The sequence below is a fragment of the Dendropsophus ebraccatus genome, chromosome 3, assembly GCF_027789765.1.
Source record: "Dendropsophus ebraccatus isolate aDenEbr1 chromosome 3, aDenEbr1.pat, whole genome shotgun sequence".
Taxonomy (NCBI): domain Eukaryota; kingdom Metazoa; phylum Chordata; class Amphibia; order Anura; family Hylidae; genus Dendropsophus; species Dendropsophus ebraccatus.
Window position 1 is genome coordinate 123,179,142 of NC_091456.1, and position 12,590 is coordinate 123,191,731.

At 40.7% G+C, this 12,590-nt stretch overlaps 1 protein-coding gene across 2 annotated transcripts in view; it reads right to left on the reverse strand.

Annotated features, from left to right (window-relative positions):
* Window positions 1-12,590, reverse strand: part of MEGF10 (multiple EGF like domains 10) — a 96,896-nt gene that overhangs the window by 18,393 nt on the left and 65,913 nt on the right. For both annotated transcript variants that reach the window (XM_069962623.1, XM_069962624.1), the window contains exons 10-16: window positions 10,969-11,143; window positions 8,352-8,472; window positions 7,407-7,570; window positions 6,829-6,931; window positions 3,613-3,759; window positions 3,378-3,512; window positions 3,106-3,234 (exon numbers count right to left, since the gene is read on the reverse strand). In XM_069962623.1, coding sequence (XP_069818724.1) covers window positions 3,106-3,234; window positions 3,378-3,512; window positions 3,613-3,759; window positions 6,829-6,931; window positions 7,407-7,570; window positions 8,352-8,472; window positions 10,969-11,143 — 974 coding nt within the window. The remainder of the gene's footprint in view (window positions 1-3,105; window positions 3,235-3,377; window positions 3,513-3,612; window positions 3,760-6,828; window positions 6,932-7,406; window positions 7,571-8,351; window positions 8,473-10,968; window positions 11,144-12,590) is intronic.

Here is a 12,590-nt window from a genome sequence, read left to right on the forward strand (position 1 = left end):
TCCTTCCTCATGGTAGAAATTCTTATTGGTAAGCATGTTAGCATCTTCTACTGCTTCTATGTCCTCAAGAGAAGCTTCACATGTGTGAAAGGTAAAGAATTGGCTAAGTCTTTGGTATCCTAGATATACCCTCGATGCTAATTGCCCATAATTCATTACTGAATCTAAAGGCTGCCTCAACTACTACTATAGTTTTCTTGAATAACATTAAGTTAACCCTTAGGGGACACAGCCAGTTTTGGTGTTTATGACACGGCCAAATTTTTCAAATATGACATGTGTCACTTTATATATTGATAACTCTGGAATGCTTTTACCGATCCTTGTGGTTCCAAGATAGTTTTTTCGTGACATGTTCCACTTCATGTTAGTGGTACATTTGGGCCGATACTTTTTAACTTTTTTTGTAAAAAACTCCAAAATAATGTGAAAAATTGAAAAAAATTGCATTTCTCTAAATTTGAAAGTCTCTGTCAGTAAGGAAGATAGTTATACCACATAAATTATTGATTAATTCATATCTATAACATGTCTACTTTATGTTGGCAGCATTTGGTGGGCGTGCTTTAATGTTTTTAGTATTTTAGAGGCAGTAATTGTTTAGTAGCAATTTTCTGAAATTTTGTGAAAATTTTAACTCTGAATTTTTTAGGGACCAGTTCAGGTTTGGAGAATATTCTAGAGGTCTGGATAGTAGAAACTCCCATAATTCACCCCATTTTGAAATCTTCACCCTTTCAAGTATTCAAATTGACATTTAAAACAGTTTTTAACCCTTTAGGCATTTCACAGGAATAACTGCAAAGTAAGTGTGAAAAGTAAAAATTTCCATTTTCTTGGCAGATATTCCAATTCAGTCTTATTTTTTTCATACCGCACAGCTATAGAAAGTGAAATGCAATAACACATTTATTCCTCTGAATCTGCAGTTTTTACAAATAACCCATTTGTGGACGTAAAGTGTTGTGCGGGCGCACAACACGGCTCAGAAGAGAAGGAGCACCCTTTAAATTTTGGAGTGTGGATTTGGCTGGAATAAATGTAGGAGACCATGTTACAGTTACAAGGCCGCCCTAGTGCTGAGACAGTGGAAACCCCTCCACAAGTGACCCCATTCTGAAAACTAGACCCCTTAAGGAATATAACAAGGGGTACAGTGGGCATTTGGACCCTACAGGTTTTTCACAGTTTTTTGCAAAAGTGAGCTGTCAAAATGAAAAATAAAATTTTTCACATTTATACATTGGTGAAACCCCAAATTTTTCAAATTTCAAAAAGCTTGGAGGAGAAAAAGCCCCCCAATATTTGTAAAGCAATTTCTCCTGAGCACAGAAATACCCCATTTGTGAACCTAAAGTATTATATGGGCGTACAACAGGGCTCAGAAGAGAAGAAGCACACGTGTGTGTGTGTGTGCAGAAGTTTACTGACACTAACGGACACTGACTGACGCTTACTCACACTTACTAATGGATGCTGACTGACGCTTACTTATGGATGATTACTGACTAACGGAAGGTGACTGATTCTTAATAACGGACACTGATTGATGCTCAGTAACGGACCCTTACTGACCCTACTAACGGATGCTGACTGATGCTGGCTGACACTTACTTATGGAAGGTGACTGACACTTACAGACACCTGCTAATGGACGCTGACTGACGCTTACTGACACCTGCTACTGGATGCTGACTGATGCTTACTGACACCTGCTAATGGACGCTGATTGACGCTTACTGACACCCGCTAATGACGGACAGTGAATGACACTTACTAACGGACACTGACATTCACTGACGCTGACTGACCCTTACTAACGGACGCTGACTGACACTGACTCTTACTAACGGACACTGATGCTTACTAACGGACGCTGGCTCTGACACTTACTAACGGACGCTGACTGACACTGAAGCTTACTAACGGACGCTGACTGACACTGACAAAAATGCTCACTAACGGGCGCTGACGGACACTAAGATCTCCCTTATTACTGGGAGATCACAGGGAAGGGGGTACTTTTTATTATGTGCGTGTGTGTGTGTGTATGTTTCACAGTATATGGATGCAGGCTCTGATCTCACAAAGTGAGGGATCAGAGCCTGCATCCATGCTCTGCCACGATCAGATACTGTGATTGGCAGCTCTGATCACAGAGCTGCCAATCACAGTATATAGCAGCATGTACCAGCGTCATTACACAGATGCTGGTACATGCTGCTGCAGCAGGAGGGGGGTCACAGCCGAGGTCGCTCCTTCCCCCTCCTCCTCGCAGCACTGGCTCAGAGTGAGTTCCGGGATCCAGTTCGGCGCGGAGGAGGGGGAAGGAGAGACATCTCCGGCACAGACATCTCGGGTGGCGGCGATCAGCGAGGGTATGGTCCGGCACCGGGGGGGGGGGGGGCTGCAGCGGCATCAGAGGATGCGGGGGAGGGGGGAACAGAGGACACAGCAGGTTGGGGACAAGGATCGGGGGACACAGCGAGGGGGAAGAGGAACGGAGGACACAGAGGGCAGGAAGAGGATGACGAGGACCGGGGACACGGGGGGTCGGGTGTTTGGGGACGACAAGAATCGCGGGACACAACGGAACGGGGGCCACAGCAGCTGGAGGGGGTGGTCGGGCGGGGATGGCACGGCAGCAGCTTCCCCCGGATCCCGGAACTCAGCAGAGACCGGTACCGGGGGTTTGCGGCTTGCTTCACCGGTATCAGTGGATCATTACCGATCCACTGATGCCGGTGATTGGCTGTGCTGGACCCCTTCAGGGGGTCCAGCGGCAGCTACTCTAAACTGTCAGCTATCAGCTGACAGTTTAGTTTCGGCTCCCGGTCACTGTTTGTGTAAACAGTGAGCACCGGGAGCCGGGAAGTTATAGTACGTCCTGGTGCGGAAAGTAACCTCCTGCCAGGACGTACTATAACGTCCTAGTGCGCCTATGGGTTAATGATGTTTTAACCTGTAACCAAAGCAGCATAGGACAAACATTGTGTACTGATGATGTAAAATCTCTTGGAAAATGGCATTTACAAGTTATAAATGAATCGTAGCAACGCATAAAATAAAGATGCTCCTTTAAACAAAGAACCAGAATAGACTTACGCTGGGAGCAATCACTGCCAATCCACCCTGGGTAACATTGGCAAGATCCATCGATGGGGTTACAAGTCCCATTGTTGGTACATGTGCAAATGCCAGCACAATTCTTTCCATAGCGGCCACTGGGACAAACTAATGGGGAACACAGTGCACAAGTTTAATTAAAATGTCTGACAGAGACATTATCTATTCTGCTGGCCACAGTCTCTACCATTTTCCATACAGCACAAGAAGAAAAAAAGAAAACACAACCAGAAAAAGTAAAAAGACTTTACCTTCATTGCATAGTGAGCCCATGAATCCAGCTAAGCAGTCACACATGCCTGTCACATGGTGGCAGGGGCCATTGCTGTGGATGCATTGTGGACAAGCTTGACTACAACGATGCCCAAAAAATCCTGGAGAGCAAACTGGAGACATGTAAAGAATGAATTATGTATGTAAGTGATTAAGTACATCTTACAGCACCATACACATCATAAGAATACATATTGGGCTGGGTTTACTTACTTCTTTGACACGTGGTCCCTCTGTACCCTGGTGCACATTCACAGATCCCTTCATCTGGTGAGCAGGAGGCCCCATTCAAGCAGTTACAAGACTTTGAGCAATTTGGTCCCCAGTGTCCTCCAGGACAGACGCTGTCACAGTGCATGCCTGATAACAAGAAGATACAAGCAAATATAAGGATATGTATTTCCTGGTGCTAAGTAATTCTAATGAAAATTATATGTGCAACTTTTGTCAAATCAAGTGCACTAGCTTTCAAACTTATTTTTAACATCCTGGATCAAAGAGTAAGGCCATGTTCACATGGCATAAAACACCGGCTGGACCGAGAAGATCTTCCCTGCTTCTGAATTCGGATGCGGGTGCAGACTGATGCGCCCACATCCAAATTCCCCGCTGTACACAATGGAGCGTGCGGCCGGAGCCGCAGATTCTATTGTGTGCACTGACAGGTTTTCAGTAAATGGCGGCCGCAAAAAACTGACATGTCAGTTTTTTTGCGGTGCCGCTAGGGATTCCAGCCGGGATTTCATAGACTGCAGCATGACGTAAGTTTCGTAGCAATCACGGCCGTTGTTGCAAATCGGCAACAACGGCCATGATTATTACGTAACTTATGTAGTGTGAACATAGCCTAAAGTTGTACTGTAGAACATAGCAATCTAATACTAAAGCCAAGTGGATATATTAGGTTTGAAAGTCACATTGTCATGATAGTTGGATTCAACCAAAACATTGGTGATTTTATCTATCATCAGATTCAGTAGAATCCAAGACATCTCTACAATGGATGGCAAGTAATGCTTGTGGGGATCTTGGGGTTGATTTTGCAATCTGGGCCCATAGATTAATACTATGCCCCTGATCATGTGACATGATTTAGAAAAATGCAATTAAAAATCTACTGCATATTTAATTTAGTGCTAGGGATTTAAAACCACTTTGTCATACACTTAAAGGGTACTCCAGCCCTCGTGAATGGAGCAGTAGTGTGCTCGCATGGTTCCTGCTCTATTCACTATTATGGACTATAGGACTGACGGACATAGTCTAGAACAATCGTTGCCAGTCTCATAGCTGTAAATAAAGTGGCGGCTATGCAAGCATACTACTGCTTAATTCCCAAGGGATACTTGGGGACTTTTTTCTTAAGATCCTTAGGGGTCCCTGTGATCACCTATTGTGTCGATAGGTGATAAATTCTATCAGTGGACCAACCCTTTTAATTATCAAAGACAAACCAAAGTATGAAACAATTATATATAGATTATATTGTGTCTAATGAAATTCTCTCCAACTATAATTACCTGCAGTCCGCTTTCACAAAATATTGATTCTTATCTCTGGGCATAGTCAGGGGGTTAATTTCTAATGATCTCTGAGCAGATTACTATAAATCCTATAACAAATGATAAGGGCCACAAAGGAAATCACGTCATTTGGCCGCTACAAAAGGCAGCACTGAGAAGCTCATTCATGGCCCCCTGTTTTGTTACATTTTTTTTCCTTGTGTTATAAAACTACACAGAGCAAATCCTTGCCCGATCCGCTAATCTCTGGCCAGGAACAAATCTATAACAAGAACGCGTAATTATGGCTTAGACCTGCTTTAGTAGATGCTACATTTTAGTCCTAAGGAAGAGCAAGTAAAATGGGGTTTTCTAGGAGGAGTAACATATTCTTCTGTCAATGCTCCGTGGGCAGATTACATGCTAGCAAGCGTCTCAAATCCAATTGTGTCTGCTCCGCTTTAACAATCAAAGCTGCCTGACAAGTGAATAGATGATTTGTGCTTTTGTATGAAAGGAAAGTTGACAAATATTCACCTTCTACACGTTATGGAAACTTGGCAAACTTACAAAGTGTGTGAAGCCTCTTGTATCATGCATACAAAATGGCTTGTACAGTGTGAAGGAGCCTGGATGCTTTGGATGTTATCTACAAAAAGTGCTTGTCGCCCTGGAAGTGCAGCTTCTAAAGTAAAACTGGTTTTCTGACAGATTTTGGTCTGTTTTGATGTCGATAAGGAGATTTGTGAAGGAATTGGGTTTTTTTTGTTGTTGTTTTTTTTTTTTTTTAGCCAGCGCTCTGGACAAAGAGGTCTTTGATGGTCTGTAGAAGTTGCTAGGCAATTACTGAAGGCTCATGATAAAACTTCAGCCAGTTGTTGAGAAGTGCTCATGTCTTTATGCTTGCTGCACTATTGTAACTGTCTTGTGTAATCAACATTCCCTCTCCAGCCGCAGCTCTAATAAAGCTGGTATCTAACAGACCGTAATGTGAACCCTCTGCCCAAGAAAGGAAATATTCCCATCCTACACTGTATTTTACTGTCATTTATTTCTCCTTTCCTGGCCGGACAGTAGTGTGGGTTTTTGGATGTGACAACAACAAACACAAGGGATCTACAAGCAGTTCCTAAGCTCATTAATAGAAGGTATATTTACCAAGGTTTGAAGTGGTTCCTTTTTATAGAACAATTGTAAAATATGATCAATAAGGATGGTAAATAGCACGTAAAAGGTTACTATCTATAACAAGAACTTGTTGAAATTTGTCATAGATTATGAACACAACTGGATTTATATCTTAAAGGGAAACTATCAGCAGGTTCGTGCAAACCTGCAGCCGGTCTTCTTTTTTTACTAGGTTCTGCCATTTTGGAGAAGTTTAAAGCAAATATGCAAATGAGGTTTTCAATTAAAGGCACATCCAAAGTCCACCTAGAGTAGAACAATGTAGCAACAGCCGCCGTTGCACTGATGGGTGCCCAAACTGTGAAATGACAGATGTGTTTTTGAACTTAGGGTCTTACTGAAATGATACCATGCTCATGAATAGTTGCATCTTCATATTATTACCACAACCTGTTGAGACTGCAAGATTTTCCAATTAAGAACAATATAAGAATGATATGAACTATTTAATACACAATCAGTACTTTCTCTTGTCGCAAGTTTCCACTGATTATGTGGTACTGGGAACTGTTTCCTTTACACGATTATGGTGGCAGCCATTTTGCATCAGCAGATTAAAGATTGTCTTTACAGTAGTCACATGGAGTAAGGAAGAATAATTTCTCTGAAAGCATATCACTGTTGGTGACTCTTTACAGGAAGTTGGGTGAGGTAAGCCACATTTTCTCATGATAGTCTCCCTTTAATATACTAAGCTAATTTGAGCAACAATTCATGTGTATACAAGCATGTAACTTACCTGCCCACCCAGCTAAGCAACGACAGTACCCAGTGGCTGGATGGCAACCATCAGCATGACTGCAGTCGCAGCGTTCAGTGCAATTCATCCCATAGGTGCCATCCTTCAAATAAATACAACAATATCAACAACTGTATAAAAGGATGCTGGACTTTTCTGTGATATTTAAAATGTGTTCTGGTAGTAGCAGTGTAATATCAATGTGTTTTATACTAACCCTAGGAGATGATCAATGTTAATGCAATGCAGTCCCTAAAATATCACCATGTACTTATTTCCTTGCCTTTTTCTAATTTTGCTGATTTCCCCAAAATATAATATATAGTCTAGCAATGCTTTGGCAGTTAAGATCTCCAGACACTTTCCATAACTCAATCTATTAGGGACACATCAATAGAGACTTAATTATTGTGATGAGTAGAAATATAGATGTTTATTGATTATTGGCTTAAGTGCTTTGCTGCATTGAGGCCATTTGCAGGATTTATTATGCATAATGCAAATTTCCATCTATTTAAATGTAAAGCATTTAGATATGGTGAGCATAAAATAAATAAAAAAGAACCTGTGCATTTTACCTGGCATGGAAGTTCACAGTTCACGCCTCTCCAGCCAGGAGGGCAGGTACATGTTCCAATCAATGCATTGCAGGCTCCTCCATTTTGACACTGGCAAGTAAAATTACATCCTAAACCCCAGGATCCTCTGGGGCAGTTAATAGAGCAATCCACACCATACCAACCTGGGAAGAAAATAAAAATCTTAGTCTATAAAAATATAACCTATCATCACAAAATCAGTATATCTAAGTATACTCTGAAGAAATGTATTTAATATGCTGAGACCCTCCATATTGCTACTGGTGGTTATCTGTACTGATTAAATCAATGGAGGTCCCATCTTCTGCAAACATGCCAAATTCTATGTTCCTATAGGAGATCAGTAGCTATCAGGCTTGTCTGTTAGTGGCTTATTCTCATGTCCCTGTTGAAATAAACATACAATGCTCTGCCAAGTGTGTATATTTATGAAGATGTCAGGAAAAGTCCATGGAGAAACAAACAGGAAAGAGATTGTAAGTAATGTGCTTGGAAGGAGAGACACTTGGGAGACACTTTGTATAGTTAAATGGTCAAAATTGACCCTCATTTGACATATTTAGATTAAGTTCTCAAAACCAATAGACAGCTGTCTTTATAATGATGGCCGCAAATAGTGATCATGAACATTATTTGCGGCTGTCATTAGCAATAGACACCGTTTTTTGGCTTTAAAATGAAGACCACCCAGAAAGATGGCCGTAATTTTCCCATTGTGGGAACATAACCGTACAGATTGGCATACATAGAACAAAATCTATCTAACTGATGGTTTTTGCAGGTGTAATTCTAAGGTTGGCATCTAATGTGATTTCATTGACACCAGCATTTAAGATGTCAAGTAACAAATCTTTAGGTCTGATGAATCAACATTTTGGAATTCAGTGTCCTTTTATTATTTTACAAAATCTTAATCAATCCTACCTGCTTTACATGTGCACGAACCATCTACTGAGGAGCACACAGCGTTGTTCTTACACATACAACCAGAAGAGCAGTTACTCCCGTATGTGCCAGCTGGACAAGCTATTGAGCAATCCGCGCCCTAGAACAGAAACATTTTATGACATTATTAACAACACCATTTCATGACACGCAAGGAGTTGTTAAAAGTCTATTAGCACAAACCAGACATAAAACACTTAAAGGCTAATTTGCTCAACTTCCTCATACAATCTGCTTTTTGTACAGTGATGTAAAGACAAGCAGGACATTTATTATTTGGAAATTTCCACATGCTGCGCAAAAATCTCTGGTTCATGCATAAAATGTATCTATAGACGCACAGGCATTGAGCATTGGCTAATACTGACTGGGTCTGACTGGGGTGCTGCTGCACAATTCTTTGTGCAAAAACAAAAAAAATCACATATGATAAATCTGCTAATAAAGTAGCTAACATGAAACCCCCTTTGTGTGAAAAGAAAGAAAAGTGGCGCAGCTGACATAAACTGCTCAAAAATAGTGCAAACACCCTGATAAATGTTACAAATTTTACGATGTGCACACAAACACCAAATTAGCCAAAGGTATAGTGCAAATACAATGATAAATATGCCTCATAGTCTCACCTGCTACAAACAGCGACCTTGATGTATTGTTACCTTTAAGTTAAGCTGGTAGGGGCAGGATTTTCTATTGTGAGCCCTTAGACACCATGCAATGGGCAACACCATTCATTTACATAATTTAGTGCCATCCACATCACAAATGTTCATTTACAACATAATATCATGTAATCTCAGAAGCAATAAGCCATCTATGCAGAGTGTGGATTGTGCATGGAGCCAGGAAGGGTGATCGTTCTACATAACGGGGCACAAAGTGAGTAAATTGCATTTTATGATCAGTATTTTATAATCAGCTAACCCCACCCAAAAATGAGATGTTACTATGCCAAAAAGCCTAGGGTACCTTGATAACACACCCTTTTACTGGCGTCGCGTCCTCTAATTCCTGAGACATGTGCGTTTATAGTTTATGTAACAATTCAAATAATTGTCAGAGGGCCGTAAACTTAAAGAGACTCTGTCAGTAGGTTTATGCTGCCCTATTTAAAGGGGTTCTCCGGCGCTAAAAAAATATTCACAGAATAACACACATTACAAAGTTATACAACTTTGTAATGTATGTTATGTCTGTGAATGGCCCCCTTCCCCGTGTCCCACCACCCCCACCCGTGTACCCGGAAGTGTGGTGCGCTATACTCACTTCCGGGTACACGGGTGGGGGTGGTGGGACACGGGGAAGGGGGCCATTCACAAACATAACATACATTACAAAGTTGTATAACTTTGTAATGTGTGTTATTCTGTGAATAATTTTTTAGCGCCGGACAACCCCTTTAAGGGAAGCATAAAACAGTGACAGAGAAACCAAACAGAATGATGTATCACTTACATTGCTCTTTGCAGCTGATTTGGAGATATCCTTTTAAATAACATGGACAATAACTAGTTCTCTCCATTATGTGCACAAGCTCAGTAGTCTTGGATATTCATGGGCTTCAGCATACTTTGACCACTAGCTGATGATGCCAATTCTGTTTATCCATCCTGTGTATCGGCTGTCAGCTGTCAATTGCAGCTGGAGGGTGGAGGGAATTCTGTGGCAAGAATCTTATTCTCCTACATATTAGGAGAACGGATAAACAGAATGATTTAATTAATCCCCTGATCTGTTCAGCATTTCTGTCACTAGTTTATGCTGCCTTCATTTGAGGCAGCATAAACCTAGTGACAGGTTGCCTTTAATTTAAGTAGTGGGCATGAATATAAGGGGATGAGTGTGATTAAACAGTCAGGGGATGTAATTTTTTTTTTAATTAATGGAGGGGTATAATCCCTATATAATCACACACAGTTGCCTGATATTCACTCCCAATATTAAAATTAAGTTTCATTGGCTGAAATTCCCTCCAAATATTTACATTTTTGGCTTTGTTCACACACCCTCAAATTGACAGCCATTTTTGGGGGACGGACATCATTTAACAGCAAATAACAGCTGTTTATCATCAAATAACAGGTGTTGTTTTAAAATAATGGACGTTATATGATGTAAAATGATGACCATCCAATAAAAACGGTCGTCATTTTCTGAACATAGCCTAAATGTAAAATTCTACTGCAGTGCACACAGTTGTACCCAGTGTAGACTGAACCAAGACAATTTTGTTAACATGGATAGTGATTTTAATGGTGTGAAAAATTCCTTTATTCCTAATAGTGCAACTGAACAGTCTATACAATTCATGGGCGCTATGGTATGTGGTGTCACCACAATGGTGGGGGTTCCCTATAAAAGAATTAGGAGTCTACCAATGATTATCTCTGATTTTCTGAATAATTGTACCAAAAGCGTTAACAAAATAATCTGTTGGTAAAGCACCAATCTCTTTGGAAGCTGTAATTTGTTTCTCCATTTTAAAGCGTCTTTTACAATGTCTTATGCATCTCATCTTTACATCTTATAGAAGTCCGACCTCACTCTCTTAAAACATACAAGAGCAGGAAATAGAGCAGCTTAAATCTTTATTTACCGTAAAACCCGGAGCACAGATGCATTTCCCAGTCACGCTATCACAGTCTGCCCCATTTTGGCAGCTGCAGATCTGCTGACAGGATTCTCCATAGAAGCCGGGAGAACAAGTCTCATTGCAGTAGAGTCCAGACCAGCCAGGCTTACAGGAACATTCTCCAGACATAGGATGACAGCTGAGAGGACAGGATGAAAGAGACAAGTCAACAAATGATTCTGAGGCCGAATATGATACCAAGGTCACAATTTATCCCACTTTTCCCCCACATTGTTTTAGACAAAAGTGTTGAGCTGAAACCTTTCTGATGACGAGGAATCTTTTACCTTTAACTTATAAAGTGTTAAAATTACAGACACAATAGCTATAGAATCTTAGAAAACTATTATTTTTTTTTTTATAAAATACTAATTAGAATGATTACAATGTTAAATTTTATTATTTTTTATTTTATTTAATGTTCATTTTTTAGGTTTATTTCCAAACTGCACAATAAAAAACAAAACAGGAAATTTTATGACATTTTCATATTGTCCTACCATAACTTCTACGATTGGCCATTTACACGCTGTAAGGCCACACAGCGTATAACAACGGTCGTTCTGTGACCCGGCCGTGTCACAGAACGGCTGGTGTTACTGAAGATCTTCACTGCTGCTGAATTCCCCGCTGCACACAATATAGCGTGCGGCCGGAGCTGCACGCTCCATTGTGTAATCTGACAGGTTCTTTGCGTCCATTATTCAATGAATAGCGTCTGCAGAAAACTGACAGTTTTTTTGCGGCGCCGCTAGCGATCCTGGCCGGAGTGTAAACTATGGTTACACATGTTCTGGAAATTGTTTAATAATGATAAAGTATCTAGTTTTTTTTTTCATATTCTGTTGGCAAGGAAATAAGTTGCTGCGCTGACCTTTACTTTTTCAGGCTACAGTTATACATCCAGTACCTGGTAGAAGACCATCTGTCTCTACCTGAATCAGCAGCTCCATTGAACATCTAGTTAAAGGCAGCTGCTGCTACATAACAAACTGACATAGTCAGCTGTGTAATAGTACAATAGGACACTTGTGCCGCTTTCTCTAGTACAGTCCTCCCACTGACTACAAGGACAGGTCTAAGAACCAAATCAAATGTCTTGTCAATGTTAAGATTGTTTTATGAGGATCCTTAGACTGTCAGCCTCCTCTGGGCGTCTGTGGAATTAACAGGCTGAATGGGAGGTAAAGCAATGAAAACTGAACTATATGAATTACTGCATGGGGAGTAGCCAGTTACTGCACAACTACTCCTATATAAATACAATGTTACAATCCGTAAAAATAATGTTACGGATCTTGCACAATACAGACATGAGCAAACAGATTTTTTACATTGTGTAACTTCTCTTGTGCGATTTCTACAGAACTAAGCAGAAGCGTCTGTATCTAAATCTGCTTTTTTAATGTTCTTTGGTCCTCAAAATGAGAAAAACTGTTGTTTTCCTTTTGTACAATTTTGCTTACACTGTGGATTCTTATTTTATCCTAATGTTTTATCCTAATGTTGTAACAGTCTATTGCTGTTACAAGTAATTAAGCACTAGGTTTGGCCAATGACATGATAATCTGACAGAGAGGGCTCGG